This window comes from Macaca fascicularis, chromosome 9 (genome assembly GCF_037993035.2).
Source record: "Macaca fascicularis isolate 582-1 chromosome 9, T2T-MFA8v1.1".
Classification (NCBI taxonomy): Eukaryota; Metazoa; Chordata; class Mammalia; order Primates; family Cercopithecidae; genus Macaca; species Macaca fascicularis.
This window is the reverse complement of record NC_088383.1, coordinates 73,085,688-73,105,055: the sequence shown is the minus strand read 5'-3', so window position 1 is coordinate 73,105,055 and position 19,368 is coordinate 73,085,688. Positions and strand designations below refer to the sequence as shown.

At 42.6% G+C, this 19,368-nt stretch overlaps 1 protein-coding gene and 1 non-coding gene across 14 annotated transcripts in view; one reads left to right on the top strand and one right to left on the bottom strand.

The window, feature by feature from the left end:
* Positions 1–19,368, bottom strand: part of CFAP70 (cilia and flagella associated protein 70) — a 115,990-nt gene that overhangs the window by 15,126 nt on the left and 81,496 nt on the right. For 12 of the 13 annotated variants that reach the window (XM_065520892.1, XM_065520891.1, XM_065520895.1 and 9 more), the window contains 6 exons: positions 8,950–9,108; positions 7,698–7,819; positions 5,927–6,079; positions 5,181–5,342; positions 3,666–3,755; positions 300–401 (listed from right to left, as the gene is read on the bottom strand). In XM_065520892.1, the coding sequence (XP_065376964.1) occupies positions 300–401; positions 3,666–3,755; positions 5,181–5,342; positions 5,927–6,079; positions 7,698–7,819; positions 8,950–9,108 (788 nt within the window). The remainder of the gene's footprint in view (positions 1–299; positions 402–3,665; positions 3,756–5,180; positions 5,343–5,926; positions 6,080–7,697; positions 7,820–8,949; positions 9,109–19,368) is intronic. The other variant, XR_012417810.1, reaches the window with a different exon arrangement.
* LOC123566946 (U6 spliceosomal RNA) lies at positions 9,522–9,625 on the top strand. The gene has a single exon (XR_006689664.1). It is a non-coding gene; the product is annotated as a U6 spliceosomal RNA (small nuclear RNA).

Sequence of the window (19,368 nt, the reverse complement as noted above, 5' to 3'; positions counted from 1 at the left end):
AACACTAGTAGAACATCTCCTTCATCAATCTTTGACCTAGTTTATGTTGTGATACAAGATTGCTCCTATTTTTAGAACTTCCTTTCCAGAGAAACACACCTAAATATATTATTTTTAAGCATGTTTCAAGTAGATCCTGCTCAGACTTGGCCCTTCCTTTGTCATCAGCATAATCATTACACCTAGAGCTTATCAGATTTCAGCTACCATGCATTAATAGCCATCTGCTGCCCCTTGCTTACTTGACCCCTCACCTCTGTGCTCTAAAAGGGCATTGTGTAAGGATAATAAACACTCACTTTCAGGCAGACCAGAGCCAGATATGCCCATACTTCAGCATTGTAGTTGTTCAGTGCATTGGCTTCAGAGAGAGCATCCTCAGCCTCTGTGAGCTCCTCCAGCTTGGCAGAAAAATGAGACATGTGAGTTAGCTTAGCTGAAACCACTATGTCCCAATAATACTGGTGTACACGACCTATAACAATGGTTTTCAACTTTTTAATATTTTTAGCATCAGAACTCTTTTCTGCAAATGAAATCTTATGTGGTGGTTCAATATACGAACCAATAAAAGTAGAAGAGCTCTGATTAAAAAGCCAGGTTGGGGATTCTGGAACCCTGCCTAGTAAGCTCTTAACTTATACCCCTTTCATCCTTCCCTCTACAGCGGTCCCATCAGGACATCTATAAACCATGGAGCTTCAGGTGCAAGGTTGGAAATTCACAGGAACTCAACTCTCATGTGTGCATCATTCAGTGATTTATCCACATACTGTGGGCTCTCAGATACATTTATAGCTTTTTAAATTTACATTGTGCATCCTTTTCCTGAGGTAAAAGTCTGATTTGCCTGTTGAAATAGTATTGTCCAGAAAGCTTTCTTTCCCCTAATATCAGTTATTAACAGCCCAATCCCGACCAATCAGTGCAGTATTCAGAGACTCTAGGGTGCAGTCTGAGCTCTGGGCACATGGAAATTGTTGCTGCTTCCTAACTGTGAGTTTGCTTTGTTGCTTTGTAAAACATTCCAAAAGGTTCTCCCTTCTCCAATGAAGTAGCTCTTCTCTTTTCTTTTCTTTTCTTTTTTTTTTTCTTTTCTCTTTTCTTTTTTCTTTCCTCCCCTCTCCTCTCTTTCCTTTCCTCTCCTCTCTCTCCCCTCCCCTCCCCACCATTCCCCTCTCTTTTCTTTGTTCTTTTTTCTTTTCTTTTCTCTTTTCTGCCTCGCCTCACCCTGCCCCGCCCTGCCTCATCTCACCTCTCCTCTTTGACAGAGTCTCGCTGTGCTGCCCAGGCTGGAGTGCAATGGCGTGATTTTGGCTCACTGCAACTTCTGCCTCTCAGGTTTAACGGATTCTCCTCCCTGAGCCTCCTGAGTAGCTAGAATTACAGGTGCCTGCCACCACAGCCGGCTAATTTTTGTATTTTTAGTACGGATGGTGTTTCACCATGTTGGCCAGATGGTCTTAAACCCCTGGCCTCAAGTGATCTGCCCACCTTGGCCTCCCAAAGTGTTGGGATTACAGGTGTGAGCCACTGTGCCCAGCCCACTTTTTCTGCTTTAAAATAATTAAATAATGGGTTTCTAGGCTGAAGACAAGATGAAGAATGGCCTTTCACCCACGTCCACACTTTGAAGTCTCTAAGACATTGATTTACTATTTAATCAACCTACATTTGCCAAGGATTTGCTCTGTGTCAGGCAGTATGCTAGATGCTGGGAATAAAAAAATAAAATCCTGTAGTCCCAGGTACTCAGGAGGCTGAGGCAGGAGGATCAACCAAGCCCTGGAGGCAGGGATTGCAATGAGCTGAGATTAAGCCACTGTACACCAGCCTGGGTGACAGAGCAAGACCCTGTCTCAAGTAAATAAATAAAATACAGTATCTGCCCTCAAAGAGCTCACTGACAGATGTGTGAAAAACAAAACACAGGCCGGGTGCGGTGGCTCATGCCTGTAATCCCAGCACTTTGGGAGGCTGAGGTGGGAGGATCACCTGAGGTTAGGAGTTTGAGACCAGCCTAGCCAACATGGTGAGACCCCGTCTCTACTAAAAACACAAAAATCAGCTGGGTGTGGTGGCACACACCTGTAATCCCAGCTATTCAGGAGGCTGAGGCAGAAGAATCACTTGAACCCAGAAGGCGGAGGTTGCAGTGAGTCGAGATGGCGCCACTGCATTCCAGCCTGGGTGACAGAGCTGTAAGAAGATACCAATACTATACTGTTAAGTAGAAAAAAAGGTTACAAAGGAGTAAATATTTACATTTTATACATTAAAATTGCTTTCATATATATGAAAAAAAGACGGGAGAAAAATGCATTCAATGTTAACAGTAGTTATCACCAACTTGTGGAGTTATGGATACTTTAATGTTTTCTTCATATTTTGTATCTATTTGCTTCATATTTTGTATCTGTATATGTTTTCTTCATATTTTGTATCTGTCTATTTACTTTTAGAGATGAGGTTTTGCTCTGTCACTCAGGCTGGAGTGCAGTGGCACGATCATGGCTCACTGCAGCCTCTAACTTCTGTGTTCCCACCAAGCAATCCTCCCAACTCAGCCTCCCAAGTATCTGGGACTACAGGCACATGCCACCATGCCTGGTTAATTTTTAATGTTTTAGTAGAGATGGGGTCTTGCTCTGTTGCCCAGGTTGGTTTCTCTCAAACTCCTAGGTTCAAGAGATCCTTCTGCCTCAGCCTCCCAAAGTGCTGGAATTACAGGTGTGAGCCACTGCTCCTGGCTTCTTCTAAAGTTTCTATAATGAACACATATTATCTTTATGGTTGAAAAATAGCAATGAGGGGCTAAGTGAGGTGGCTCATGCCTGTAATCCCTGCACTTTGGGAGGCTAAGGCAGGTGGATCACTTGAGGTCAGGAGTTCAAAACCAGCCTGGCCAATATGGTGAAACCCCATCTCTACTAAAAATACAAAAATTAGCCTGGCATGGTGGTGGGCACCTGTAATCCCAGCTACTCAGGAGGCTGAGGCAGGAGGATCACTTGAACCCAGGAGGCAGAGATTGCAGTGAGCTGAGGCGACACCATTGCACCACTGCACTCTAGCCTGGGAGACAGAGCGAGACTCCCTCTCAAATAAATAAATAAATAAGTGAGTAAGGTATTCAAAGAAAAGGAGAGGCATGGAATCAATAATATACCTGAAGAAATTAGGCAGGAACAAGACGATGTTTGCCTCTTTGAAGACTGGAGGAAATGAGAGAAGGTTAAGTAAAGAGTTTTTAGGAGAAGCAGAGCAAAAGCTTCTACCAGAAGCTACAGCAACTCCTCCTCCATAATGAAGGGTCACAGTGCTTAGTGTCAATCAATTTCTTTAATTGACTTGAATAGATTCTTCATCTCCCATATCACCTTTTTCTTACAGATAATATCACAAAAGAGTGTCTATACCAAATAACATGAATTTTTTTTATTATATAGCTTCTTGGTTCAGGTTTTTCTGGGATTTTTTTTAAAAGATCTTTTATTTTTCTAGTTAGAGTTAAGTGACCTTCAGTTCACTGAACACCTGTGAAGAACAACTTTTCATTACAGCAGACAGCCCTGATGGCTATTCCAACGTCATTACAAACTTCCAGGAGGCTTGGAAGGCCAAGCTGTATGCACAGCCCTAGTCTCAAGCCTTCATCCTCTTACCCGATAGCAGGCGATTCCCAGTCCTAGCCAGGTAAGGCATGAAGGTGATCTCTTACAGGCTTGCATGTAGGTTTTCTTTGCCTTTTCATACTGTAGAAAGAAAGCACCACTAAGCTACTGTTCCAGAAGCTTCAAACCCTGTATTGCTGGGATGATCACAGGATCTCTGAAGTTGCTCTCCAGAACAATCTAAGTTAAGTAAGACCTTTAATTGTACTTTTACATCTACCTTAAGGGAGTTACTGCAAGAAGATTGGTGAGAGGAGATGGATAGATCACATGAAAGGGCAGACTTTCACTTGGAAGTAGTTCCAAAGACATTTATAGTCTCTGTAAGAGTTGAGGCAAGGAGTTACACTGAAAGCGGGGGAAACCATCATGATTATCTGAATTCCACCTCGACTTCATGGATTACCCTCTTTCACTTAAATGCAACATCATGTGGTGGCATGACAAACATACAATCTCTGGACTAAAAGGTGTACTTGATATAGCCTCATCATTCTGGAAATCTATTCCCTTTGTTGTAAAGGATCTTAGAATTTTAGAAAAACTCAAAAGACAAACTTTCAAAGGACATATCCCTGAAGGGACAATTTCTTGTCCTGTATCTCCAACATGAGATGCATCTATAGCTGAGCCTCAGCAAACAGCCTAAGACCTGCTTGCCCAGGGTCTGCCTAAGTCAGCAGTGCTCTGAAGATGCAGCTTTCAACGACAACAGAAAGAGAACTTTTCCTTATATACTTCACTACAGTGGGATAGGGATTTCTGTCAAGCCTATGTGAGCTTTCCACTACGTCATACAGCATTGTAATTTCTTGTTGCTGTTGCTGTTTAATATTAAATAAAAGGACAACTGGGTGTTCTGACAGGAAAAATACAATAAAGTCAAAACAAAAGCAGGGGAGTCAAAAGGCCTTTGGCAGAATGTTAACTGTTATAGTGAGATGATGGGTCCATGGTGGTTCATTCTACTATTCTGTTTGCTTTGTATGTATTGAAATTTTCCATAAAAGAAAGGTTTGTTTGTTTTTTTTTTTCAAAGAACTCGGAATATTTCCCAAAATATGGGGAGGGGCTGCTTCCATGGTCAGGTCAGAGTGCCCTATGGAATGGGGTTAGCTTCAGCTAGATTAAATAGAACCCTTTGTGTTAAGGAGAAAGTTTGGAGATAAGTCCTTTTGAAGCCCATGATACCTTCTGTTAGGTAAGTCAAGCTAAGGATGTTTCGACTACTGAGAATACAATTTTAGCTAACATAACATTTACTGAGTTCTTAAGAACTGTTTAGTAGCATAACGGTTAAAATCACAAACTCTGGTTTCAGCCTGCCTGAGTTTGAATGCTGCTTCCACTAATTACTGGTTGTCTGATGTTGGGCAAGTCACTTTACCTTTGGATGTAAAAGTGTCATTATTATAATACTATTTTAGTCCACACAGACGGATATTAATGTTTGAATTACAATCAGGTCCCAGACCATGGGGTTACTCCCCATCCTCTACCCCTCACCTCTTTCTCTTCCAGATAGATGAGCCCCAGCCGCAGGAAGATGAAGTGCATCTCAGAAGCATCCACTACAAAGCTAATGGTTCGTTCATAGCATGCTTTGGCCTCAGAATGATTTCCATTCAGAAAATAGAGATGGCCCTTCAGGCCCCAGACATTGGGGTTCTGGGAAAGTGAAAAACAAAGAGTACATGGGATAAGGTAGCATTTAAAAGTACCTTGATGATCTTTGTTTAACATTTAAATTTAGATAGATTAAGTCCATTTCCTTTCTCTTTTCTTTTTCAGATCAACTGTTTTCTTTTTCTAAGAGCATTCAGAAACATAACCATTTAATTGTACTGGAAGACATTTTTCTAGGTCTGCCCTCAGATTTCTTTCTTGCAGTCTTCAAAGCCATTTTGGGTGTGGAGTAAATATTAAGAAAAACATTCAAGCATAACCCCGATACTGTTCACATGAGAAAACAGAAGAAATATAGAAAAACTGAAATAAACACTATCAGCTAAATATATCCTTTTCTCTGCCCTTTGCAAAACTCATGATTATTTTATTTTTATTTTTTTGAGACAGAGTCTTGCACTGTCACCCGGGCTGGAGTGCAGTGGTGCAATGTCCACTCACTGCAACCTCCGCCTCCCAGGTTCAAGCGATTCTCCTGCCTCACCCTCCCGAGTAACTGGGAGGCATCACCACCTTTAAATAAAGCCCCTTCTCCAGACTCAAGAGGCTTTAGCAAAAGTCATTACCAGGTAGTCCATCTGGGCTGCTTGTTGAAGGTATTCCTCTGCCTTGGCAAAGTCCTTCTTAAGAATGTGTGTCTGGGCCAGCACCAAGTAATATTCACAGCTGGGGCCTCCTTGAGGGCATAACAGCTCATGTGCAAGCACTCTGTGCACATACTGCAAGGAAAATCAGATTATAAGGAGCATATAAATGGCTGCATTGTGTCTTTTTTCGGTTGAAGGATTCTGCCTCTAATAATAAACAACAAGAAATGTATTACAGAATGAAATAATTATCCTCAACTTCAAAAGGTAAAGGGTGAATTACAAACATTCTGCACTTCATAGTTTCATTACCAGCTATTCACCTAGTCACCAAATGAAGACATTTCCAAGTGAATAACCTGCAATACTGTATAACTCTGGTCTTGCTAGTCATCATACTAGGTGAGTGTTAGACTGTATGTATTATGCAGCAGACAAAGGCACATCATCAACCACCCCATTTACAAAGGAGGTAATATTTTCAGGCAGTTGACATTGTAAGGAAACTTAAGTGAGGTAAAACTGCCTTTCTAACAATCTAAACTTGAAATCTTAGAAACATAAATGTGTGTTTTGGATCTACCTCCAAACATTAGTTATGTTTACCAGTTTTGTACTTTGGATCAATTTTTTTTTTTTTTAGAGACAGGGTCTTGCTCTGTCACCCAGAGCTGCTTACTGCAGCCTCCTGGCCTCAAGCAATCCTCCTGCCTTGGCATCTCAAAAGTGCTGGAATTATGGGGGTGAGCCACCATGCCTGGCCAAATCTTTGCTTTTTACACTTTGTAAGACCTACAAATTTAACAAAGTTAGATATACTTCTTAAGTCGAAGGTAAATCCTTCTTTTTATCTCCCACTGTTCCCATCTCAGTCTATAATGTAGAAAATTCTACATTACACTTACACCTTTTTAGGAGAATACTAGAGGGAACGCAGCTATTTTTTCTACCTGCCTTCTGGGTCTCTGACCCGGGGGTGCTAATGACTTATTTAGCTGTGGAAGAAGAGAGTCTGTTTCTATTTTGGGGAGGGTTAATCTGTTAAAGGCTCCTGCTTAATGTGGCTCAATCCCACCCAGTTGATAATTCTTGTCCTTTCTTGAGTTTGCCTGCCCTCGAGTAGGGCATGCACTTGGCAGGATCAAAACCAAACACTCTTGGCTCCTGCATCTTGCTCTCTCCTACTGCTTGCTCATGAATATGTTTCTTGCTTCCCATGTGATAGGCAGACCTCCTAGGATGCTCTTCTTCTCTGAGAGGAGACTTCAGTTCTTCAGCTGCTGTACCTGTGACTGCATGGGTAAGTCAATTGTGGGACCAGTTACGTTCTCCAGCCCAGTTTTACCCATAAAAATAAGCTAATATTTTTATTCCCCGATATAGTACTATGTATGTTTCTACTTGGATCAAACCTAGAAGGGAAGAAGGGAATTATTTGGCTCCTGTGAACCCCCAACACTCACAAAATGAATTCCCATAATAAAGTGATATCAGGCAACATATGCCTTAGAGTCTGATTTAGCTCTGTTGGTATTCTACAAGGAGCAGAACTTGCAGTGAGGTCTTCTGCTGCCATGTGCAAAGAGTGGTTCATGTTTGGATGTTCTTCCCGTTGGGCTTAAAGTATGCTCTCAAAAGCATATTTGATTTCTGTTTCACAAATATCTAAGCTTGAAAGATACCATTATGGATAGAATAAGGAGTTTGCTAAAATCTTTCCATCTACTTGCCCTTTTCCAAATATTCTGACCTGCACAGCCTTGACTTTCATCAAGAAACGTATGGTCTCCATGAAGATGGTGGTAGTTTGAGAAACACCATAATGAAGGCCGGGATGCAGAAAAGCTGATGAATCTTGACATTTTGATGCTTCTGAAAATATTACATTAAAAGGATTGAAGATTGGATATAATAGAAAAAGTGTCAGAAATTCAGACACACTCTTCCAGGCATGGTGGCTCATGCCTGTAATCCCAGCACTTTGGGAGGCCGAGGCAGGTTGATCATGAGGTCAGGAGTTCGAGACCATCCTGGCCAACACAGTGAAACCCCATCTCTACTAAAAATACAAAGATTATCTGGGCATGGTGGCACGTGCCTGTAATCCCAGCTACTTGCGAGGCTGAGGCAGGAGAATCCCTTGAACCAAGAAGTCGGAGGTTGCAGTGAGCCAAGATCGCGCCACAGCACTCCAGCCTGGCAACAGAGCAAGACTCCATCTCAAAAAAAAAACAAAAAAAGAAATTCAGATACACTCACGTAGCAGAGAGTCTTCTTATCTAATACATGAGAGGGATCATAATCTAGAAAGCTATTGACTGCTCTCTAGCAATGGTCCCCAAAAAGGAGAACTCAAAGGTTCTCAAGGTAAATCTACTTGTGGTTCCAAATGCAAGAACAACTAAATAAAAAGGTTTTAAAAAGTATTCAGATCTTCTTGAATGTGAAACACAGTTTGTAGATGTTTTTTAAAAATGAAGAACTGTTAGGAAATCATAGGTCTGTAGTTGGCTACTTCTGTGAGCTAAATATAAAATCCTTGCTGGCCGGGCGCGGTGGCTCAAGCCTGTAATCCCAGCACTTTGGGAGGCCGAGACGGGTGGATCACGAGGTCAGGAGATCGAGACCATCCTGGCTAACCCAGTGAAACCCCGTCTCTACTAAAAAATACAAAAAACTAGCCAGGCAAGGTGGCAGGCGCCTGTAGTCCCAGCTACTCAGGAGGCTGAGGCAGGAGAATGGCATGAACCCGGGAGGTGGAGCTTGCAGTGAGCTGAGATCTGGCCACTGCACTCTAGCCTGGGCGACACAGCGAGACCCCGTCTCAAAAAAAAAAAAAAAAAAAAAATCCTTGCTTACTGAGAGAGTTACACCATTGAGTTTGGATTTCAGAGCCTAGTTATCAACTTCAAACAAGTCAGGATTGCCATTTCATCATAAGAGTCTTCATTTTTGTCTAGCTTATGCCCCTCTTCCAAGTGGAAATCTTTATTTCTAGTTACCTTTCTTTGTTGGTATCTCCTTGATAAATGTGTTAGATGGTTTTTGGTTTATACTTGGATCCCAAGTTTGTGTAGTCAAAATGGGTTCTTGTGAATCAGACTGCAGTTTGGAGGATTCTTCAAGAAATTTGTCTAGAATAGATAATGCAGCTCCTGGTCCTAAACAGATTAAATTTTAACGAAAAATAAAACTTCTTACATTGGGTATTTAAAGGTTATTGTAAGAGATACATTTTGCAAAGCATAAGAAACATATTCCCTAAATATTTCATGAAGGACAGACTTGTTTGGTAGACTTGTTTATATTTTTGAATAATTTAAAGAGTACAAACTAAACTGACAAAACAGTTTTGTCACTGTGACCCCCCAGTACAACTGTGCTGCTAGTCCAAGTCATGATAATATCAAACAGATCCCTATTTTAAGTTATTTAAATAAATAAATCTTTTTATTTAAACATTTGCATACAGATCTTTGCAAGGATATGTTTGTTTCAGTTAGGTTAAGATCTAGGAGTGAAACTGCTGGCATGTGTATGTATGTTTAAGCTTATTTCAAAACTTGGCAATTTTGTCCTCACTTTAGTAGCACATATACTAAAATTGGAACAGCACAGAGAATAGCATGGCCCCTGCACAAGGATGACTCACAGACTTCTGAAGCAATCCACATTTTAAATGGATGTAACAAAATATCACTCCACAAATACATACAAATACTATACATCAATAAAAAAAATAAGGGGTTGAGGCCAGGTGCGGTGGCTCACACCTGGAATCCCAGCATTTTGGGAGGCCAGGTGGGTGGATCAGGAGGTCAGGAGATCGAGACCATCCTAGCTAACATGGTGAAACCCCATCTCTACTAAAAATACAAAAAATTAGCCGAGCATGGTGGCAGGCGCCTGTAGTCCCAGCTACTCGGGAGGCTGAGGCAGGAGAATGGCGTGAACCCAGGAGGCGGAGCTTGCAGTGAGCCCAGATTGTGCCACTGCACTCCAGCCTGGGCGAAAGAGCAAGACTCTGTCTCAAAAAAAATAAATAAATAAAAATAAGAGGTTGGGCAAGGTGACTCACGCCTGTGATCCCAGCACTTTGGGAGGCTGAGGTAAGAGCACTGCTTGAGCTCAGGAGTTCAAGACCGGCCTGAGAAACATGGTGAGACCTCATCTCTACTAAAACAAAAATTAGCCAGGTATGGTGTTGCACACCTGTAGTCCCACGCTTGAGGGACTGAGGTGAGAGGACTGCTTGAGCCTTGGAGATAGAAGTTGCAGTGAGCCATGATTTTGCCACTGCACTCTGGCCTGGGTAACACAGAGAGACTCTGTCTTAAAAAAAAAAGAGAAAAGAAAAATAACCTTTAAAAATTGCCATTTATTGGAAGGCCATGTAAGTATATGAAAAAAAAAAGAAAAAAATTACCAGTTTTCTCAAGTGGTTGCACCATTTTGCATTCTTACCAGGAATGTTTGAGAGTTCCAGTTACTCCACATCCTTGTTATAAATTTATCTTATCAATCATTTTAATTTTAGCTATCCCAGTGGTAAATTACATTGATTTTCAAATGTGAAACTGATCTTACAACCTGCTTAAATATATTATCTTTTCTATATGTTGCTGAAATTGAGTGGCTATTTGTTAAGAATTATTGTGTCTAACCTGGTGTGGTGCCTCATGCCTATAATCCCAGCTATTTGGGAAGCTGAGGTGGGAGGATCGCTTGAGGCTAGGAGTTTGAGACCAGCCTGGGCAACATAACAAAACCTTGTCTCTTAAAAAAGAATAATAATAATAAAATTAAATAAATAAAGAAGTATTGTATCTAGGCTTATGAAAGTTATTTGTATGTACTCTTCTTTCTTTGGGATGACTTTGTCTGGTTTGATACCAGGGTGATTACTATTCTCAAATTATGAGTTTGGACGTGTTCTCTTTTTCTCTATTTTTTGAACATGTGGTATGATTGAAATTATTTCTTCCTTATTTAATAAAATACACTAATAAAGCCTTTTGGGCCTGAAGTTTTCTTTGTGAGAGGTTTTTATTACGCACTTAACCTCCTTAGGAGATACAGGGCTATTCAGATTGTTTCTTCCTGAGTATGCTTTGTTAGTTTATGTCTGTCAAGGTATTCATACATTTCATTTAGGTTGTTAAATTTGTTGGCATTAAGTTGTTAATAACTTCTCCTTATTATCTTTTTAATATTTATAATATTTTCAGTGATGTCCTCTCTCTCATTTGTGATATTGGTAATGTGACTTCTTTTTTTCCTGATCAGATTTATCTGTTTCATTGATCTTCTGAAAGAAACAGCTGTTGGTCTCATTGATTGTCTCTATTTTTGTCTGTTTTCTATTTCATTGATTTCTATTCTGGGCTATTATTTATTTCCTTTTACTTATTTTGGGTTTAATTGGATTTTCTTGTTCTAGCTTCTTAAGGTAGAATCTTAGATCATTGATTTTAGACATCTCTTATTTTCCAATATAAGCATTTATAGCTATAAACTTTTCTCTAGAAAATAATTTAGCTAATCCCACACATTTTGATTTGTTTTGCCATCATTACGATTAAGTTCAAACTATTTTCTTTTTTTTTTTTTTCTTTGAGACAGAGTCTCGCTCTATCGCCCAGGCTGGAGTGCAGTGGCGCAATCTCCACTCACTGCAAGCTCCACCGCCTCCCAGGTTCACGCCATTCTCCTGCCTCAGCCTCCTGAGAAGCTGGGACTACAGGCGCCCACCACCACACCTGGCTAATTTTTTTGTATTTTTAGTAGAGACGGGGCTTCACCGTGTTTGCCAGGATGGTCTCGATCTCCTGACCTCGTGATCCGCCCGCCTTGGCCTCCCAAAGTGCTGGGATTACAGGCATGAGCCACCGCGCCTGGCAAGTTCAAACTATTTTCTAATTTCCTTTGTGATTTATTCTTCGACCTGTGGGTTGATTATTTATTTATTTAGATCCGTATGTATTTATTTATTGAGACAGACTCTCACTGTCACCCAGGCTGGAGTGCAGTGGCACAATCACAGCTCACTGCAGCCTCGACCTCCCATGCTCACATGATCCTCCCATCTGAGCCTCCCTAGTAGCCAGGACTACAGACATGCCACCACACCGGGCTATATATATATATTTTTAACTTTTGTAGAGATGGAGTTTTGCCATTTTGTGCAGGCTGGTCTCAAACTCCTGGCCTCAAGTGATCTGCCTGCCTTGGTGACCTGTGGGTTATTTAGAAGTGCATATTTCCAAAAACTTGAAGTTTTCCTATATGTCCAGTGATGAGATGGTAAATGTTTAACTATTGGCTGTCAGGGGTGTGTGTGGAGCCTGGTTTGCTGATTTCCATGATGTAAATTTTCCTACCATGGCCAATATCAAGCTACCGATGTCATGTCATTGAATATAGAGTTTCAATCCCATTACTGGGTATATGTCCAAAATAAAATAAATCTTTCTACCAAAAGGACACGTGCTTGCAATATTCACAATAGTAAAGACATAGAATCTAGCTAAGGTGCCCATCAATGGTGGTCTGGATAAAGAAAATGCAGTACATATACACCATGGAGTACTGCACAGCACAAAAAAGAACAAAATCATGTCTTTTGCAGCGACATGGATGCAGCTGGAGGCCATTATCCTAAGCAAATTAATGCAGGAACAGAAAACCAAATACTGCAAGTTCTCACTTATAAATGGAAGCTAAACACTGGGTACTTGTGGATATACAGACACGATTCTAGCAAAAGAAAAGGTGGGGAAAAGGGGCTGACTGGGTTCTCCCCCAGCTCCTCCTAATGAAGAGAACAAAAAGGCCAGGGATCCCCCAAAGCCAAACAAGCTCATGGATCAACTGATCCTTGCTGAGGCTGGGGAAGGCTGGGGAAGGCTGAGGAAGGCTGGAGAACGAAGCAGCCATGTAGATGGTCTGAGCCACATGCAGAGAGGAGGAGCAGAGGGGAGGATTGGGCAGCTGGCCTGGCTAGCTATCAGGGTGGAGGGGCGAGGCCAGGGCCAGCTTACCCTGAAAATCCCCCTCACACATATCCAAAACTGCACCACTCATATTACACAGCTGTAAGAACACAATGATAGGATTCGGAGAAAGGAATGAACATGACAAAACATGTATGTCACACACACACACACAAACTATGCCAATATTACAGTCCCAGGCGGGCCACACCAAACCATGATGGATTCCACACTGGCTCACAGACCTGAATGTATGGGACAGAACAACAGTCTACTACCAAAAGGATGTTAAAACAGGGCTTGCATGGGCCTCCCTGTAACTGGGATTACAGGCGCGCACCACCACACTTGGCTAATTTTTAAATTTTCAGTAGAGACGGGGTTTCACCATGTTGACCAGGCTGGTCTTGAACTCCTGACCTCAGGTGATCTGCCTCCCTCAGCCTCCCAAAGTGCTGGGATTACAGGTATGAGCCACTGTGCCCAGCTAATAAGTTATATTTTTATTTTCATTCAGTTCAATATATTTTCAAATTTCCCTGTGACTTCATCTTTCATTAGAGGAATATTTAGTAATGTATTGATCATTTCTAAGTGTTGAGAAATTTTCCTGTTATCTTTCCTTTTTTTTTTTTTTTTTTGAGACAGAGTCTTGCTCTGTTGCCCAGGCTGTAGTGCAGTGGCCCAGTCTCAGCTCACTGCAACCTCCGCCTCTGCTGTCCAAGCGATTCTCCTCTTTCAGCCTCCCAAGTAGCTCAGATTATAGGTGTGCACCACCACACCCAGCTAATTTTTGTGTTTTTAGTAGAGACAGGGTTTTGCCATGTTGGCCAGGCTGGTCTCAAAACTACTGACTTCAAGTGATTTGTCAGCCTTGGCTTCCCAAAGTGCTGGGATTATAGGAGTGAGCCAAGAGCCACCACAACTGGCCAGATTTTCCTGTTATCTTTCTATTGATATGACATAGGGGTGAGACACACCCAAATGTAAGTATGAATTTGTCTGCATCTCCCTTCGGCTCTGATAGTTTTTGCTTCATTATCTTGCAAAGCTGTGTTGTTTAGTGTAAACACACTTAGAACTGGTATATGTCTCCTTGGTGAATTAACCCTGTTATTGTTATTTAATGTTTCTCTTTGTCTCAACTTATTTTCTTTGCTCTGGAGTCTTCTTTGTCTAATATTAACATAGCTACTCCAGCTTACTCTTATTGGTTCATAAGCTCTTATTGTTTATCCTTTTATGCTTAATTCATATATATCACTATGTTTGAGGATTTTTGGGGACAGGGTCTCACTATGTTTTCCAGGGTGGTCTCAAACTCCTGGCCTCAAGCAATCCTCCCACCTCAGCCTCCCAAAGCACTGGGATTACAAGCATAAGCCACTACACTCAGCCTATATCATTATATTTGAAATGAGGTTCCTGTACACAACATATAGTTGAGGTTTTTAAAATTGCTATTTAAAGCCAGTCTCTGTCTTTTAATTTGTATGTTTAGACAATTTCCATTGAATGTAATTATGTTAGTTTCCTATTGCTGCTGTAACAAATTACTACAAACTTAGTGGCTTAAAACAACACAAACATATTATCTTATAGTTCTCAAGGCCAGAAGTCTGAAATCAGTTTCACTGGATTAAGGTCAAGATTTGGCAGGGCTAGCTCCTTCTGGAGGCTCTAAGGGAGAATTTATTTCCTTGTCTTTTCAGCTTGTAGAGGCTACCTATATATCTTGGTTTGTAGCCCCTTTCCTCCAACTTCAAAGCCAGAAGCATAGCATCTTCAAATATCTTTCTCTGGCCCTCTGATTCCGTTATCACATTGTCTTTTTTTTTGTCTGTGACTTCTCTCACATCTCTCATATAAGGACCCTTGTGATTACATTGGACCTACCCAGACAATCCAAGATAATCTCCCCGTTTCAAGATTCTTGACATTTGCAAAGTCTCTTTTGCTATATAAGGTAACATTCCCCGGTCCCAGGGATTAGGACATGAACATCTTTTGGGGAGCCATTGTTCAGCCTACCATAGTATTTATCTATATTAGGGTTTAAGTTTGCCATTTTATTATTTGTTTTCTATTTGTTCTCTCTGCTTTTTATTCTACTATTTTCCTTTTTCTGCCTTCTGTGAATTATGTGAACATTTTTTAGTATCCCATTTTGACTTATCTATAGTGTATTAGATTATATCTGTCAGGCCTCTGAGCCCAAGCTAATCCATCATATCCCCAGTGACCTGCACGTATACATCCAGATGGCCTGAAGCAACTGAAGATCCACAGAAGTGAAAATAGCCTTAACTGATGACATTCCACCATTGTGATTTGTTTCTGCTCCACCCTAACTGATCAATGTACTTTGTAATCTCCCCTACCCTTAAGAGGGTTCTTTATAATTCTCCCCACCCTTGAGAATGTACTTTGTACGATCCACCCCCTGCCCCCAAAACCTATAAGAACCAATGATAATCCCACCACCCTTTGCTGACTCCTTTTTCGGACTCAGCCCGCTTGCACCCAGGTGAAATAAACAGCCATGTTGCTCACACAAAGCCTGTTTGGTGATCTCTTCACACGGACGTGTGAAACATTTGGTGCCGAAGACCCGGGTCAGCCGGACTCCTTCAGGAGACCAGTCTGCTGTCCTCATCCTCACTCCATGAAGAGATCCACCTACGACCTCGGGTCCTGAGACCAACCAGCCCAAGGAACATCTCACCAATTTTAAATCGGGTAAGCGGCCTCTTTTTACTTTTCTCCAACCTCTCTCACTATCCCTCAACCTCTTTCTCCTTTCAATCTTGGTGCCACCCTTCAATCTCTCTCTCCTGTTAATTTCAATTCCTTTCATTTTCTGGTAGAGACAAAGGAGACATGTTTTATCCGTGGACCCAAAACTCCGGCGCTGGTCACGGACTCGGGAAGGCAGCCTTCCCTTGGTGTTAAATCATTGCGGGACGCCTCTCTGATTATTCACCCATGTTCCATTGGTGTCTGATCTCCACGGGGACGCCTGCCTTGATCATTCACCCACATTCCGTTGGTGGCAAGTGAATTGCGGGGACGCCTGCTTTGGCTGCTCACCCACGTTGCAGCCCAGGGCTGCTCCCCACCCCCTTTTCCGCGTCTCTACCCTTCCCTTAAAACTTGCGTCCTTCACTATGGGCAACCTTCCACCCTCCATTCCTCCTTCTTCTCCCTTACCCTGTGTTCTTAAGAACTTAAAACCTCTTCAACTCTGGCCTGACCTAAAATCTAACCATCTTATTTTCTTCTGCAATACCGCTTGGCCCCAGCACAAACTCGACAGTTGTTCCAAGTGGCCAGATAATGGCACTTTGAATTTGTCTATACCAAATTATTTTGCCTATCCACCCTGTGGCGCCCAACCCATGTACTCTTTTGTCCTCAATACCTTCCTCCACAACTCACTACTCCATTCTTGATCTTAAAGATGCTTTTTTCACTATTCCCCTGCACCCCTCGTCCCAGCCTCTCTTTGCTTTCACTTGGAGACTGACCCTTACACCCATCAGGCTCAGCAAATTACCTGGGCTGTACTGCTGCAAGGCTTCATGGACAGCCCCCATTACTTCAGTCAAGCCCAAATTTCTTCCTCATCCATTACCTAGCTTGACATAATTCTTCGTGAAAACACACATGTTCTCCCTGCTGACTGTGTCCGGTGCATCTCCCAAACCCGAACCCCTTCTACGAAACAACAGGATTTAAATCTTAATTACCATACAATGTCGACCAGACCTAGCAGGAGCTCCCTTCAGGACAGGATGATAGATGGTTCCTCCCAGGTGATTGAGAAAAAACCCCAATGGGTATTTAGTAATTGATATGGAGACTCCTGTGGAAGCAGAGTTAAAAAATTGCCTAATAATTGGTCTTCTCAAATGTGCGAGCTGTTTGCATTCAGCCAAGCCTTAAAGCACTTATAGAATCGAAAGACTATCTCAATCCTGACTCAAAAGGTTAGCTACACCCTCTCTGAAATGAATTTGCATAAGAACTGTTGTTTATAGGAATGCATCTTGATGGGGCAGTTGGTTTGTTATGAAATACTCAGGAGCCCAGTTCAGCTCTAGGAGTCACCCTGAGTGCACAGGCAATATTGGACACGCTGGCCGGGCGCGGTGGCTCAAGCCTGTAATCCCAGCACTTTGGGAGGCCGAGACGGGCGGATCACGAGGTCAGGAGATCGAGACCATCCTGGCTGACACGGTGAAACCCCGTCTCTACTTTAAAAATACAAAAAACTAGCCGGGCGAGGTGGCGGCGCCTGTAGTCCCACCTACTCGGGAGGCTGAGGCAGGAGAATGGCGTGAACCCGGGAGGCGGAGCTTGCAGTGAGCTGAGATCCGGCCACTGCACTCCAGCCTGGGCGGCAGAGCGAGACTCCGTCTCAAAAAAAAAAAAAAAAAATTGGACACGCTGGTAAGGGACCACCAGAATCCAGCAGCCCAGACCCCTTTCTTTGTGGTCAAGGCAGGAAAACAGGTGCAGGATTGCTATATCGGGAAGCGTAACTAATCCGATAAGCAGAGGTCCATGGGTGGTTACGCACCCTGGAAAGGAACTCACCCCTGAGTGCAATGGCAATGTTGGCCACGCTGGTAAAGGACCACTAGAATCCAGCAGCCTGAACCCCTTTTTTTGTGGTTAAGAGAGGCGAGAAAACAGGTGCAGGACTGCTACATCGGTGAGCATAACTAATCCGATAACCAGAGGTCCCTGGGTGGTTATGCACCCTGGAAAGGAATAAGCATTAGGACTATAGAGGACGCTCTATGGCTAATGCTCGTCGGAAAATGACTAGGGGTGCTGGCATCCCTATGTTCTTTTTTCAGATGGGAAATGTTCCCCCCAAGGCAAAAACGCCCCTAAGATGTATTCTGGAGAATTGGGACCAACTTGACCCTCAGACGCTAAGAAAGAAATGACTTATATTCTTCTGCAGTACCGCCTGGCCACAATATCCTCTTCAAGGGGGAGAAACCTGGCCACCTAAGGGAAGTATAAATTATAACACCATCTTACAGTTAGATCTCTTTTGTAGAAAAGACGACACATGGAGTGAAGTGCCATATGTTCAAACTTTCTTTTCATTAAGAGAAAATTCGCAATTATGTAAAAAGTGTGATTTATGCCCTACAGGAAGCCCGCAGAGTCTACCTCCCTTCCCCAGGGCCCCCCTGACTCCTTCCCCAACTAATAAGGACCCCTCTTCAACCCATTCGGTCAAAAAGGGGTAAATAATGAGGGGATAGACAAAGGGGTAAACAATGAACCAGAGTTCCAATATTCCCCGATTATGCCCCCTCCAAGCAGTGGGAGGAGAATTCGGCCCAGCCAGAGTGCACGTATGGTTTTCTCTCTCAGACTTAAAACAAATTACAATAGACCTAGGTAAATACTCAGACAACCCTGATGGACTCCTTTCCTTCCTAGGCATGGTTAGGTATTTCCACCTTTGGATACCTAGTTTTACCATCCTGACTAAACCATTATGTAAACTCACAAAAGCAAACCTAGCTGACCCTATAGATCCTAAATCCTTTCCGCACTCTTCTTTCCGTTCCTTAAAAACAGCCCTAGAGGCTGCCCCAACACTAGCTCTCCCTAACTCATCCCAACCCCTTTTCATTACACATAGCCAAAGTGCAGGGCTGTGTGGTTGAAGTTCTTACACAAGAGCCAGGACCGTGCCCTGTAGCCTTTCTGTCCAAACAACTTGATCTTACTGTTTTAGCCTAGCCCGCATGTCTGCATGTGATGGCTGCTGCCACCCTAATACTTTAGAGGCCCTCAAAATCACAAACTATGCTCAACTCACTCTCTACAGTTCTCATAACTTCCTCACACCTGACACATACTTTCTGCTCCCCGGCTCCTTCAGCTATACTCAATCCTTGTTGAGTCTCCCACAATTACCATTGTTCCTGGCCCGGACTTCAATCCAGCCTCCCACATTATTCCTAATACCACACCTGACCTCCATGACTGTATCTCTCTGATCCACCTGGCATTGACTCCATTTCCCCATATTTCCTTCTTTCCTGTTCCTCACCTGATCACACTTGGTTTATTGATGGCAGTTCCACCAGGCCTAATTGCCACATACCAGCAAAGGCAGGCTATGCTATAATATCTTCCACATCTATCATTGAGGCTACTGCTCTATCCCCCTCCACTACCTCTCAACAAGCCGAACTCATTGCCTTAATTTGGGCCCCCACTCTTGTAAAAGGACTACGCGTCAATGTTTATATTGACCCCATATCCTGCACCACCATGCTGTTTCATGGGCTGAAAGGTTTCCTCACCTCGCAAGGGTCCTCCATCATTAATGCCTCTTTAACAAAAACTCTTCTCCAGGCCTCTTTACTTCCAAAGGTCCATACACAGCAAGGG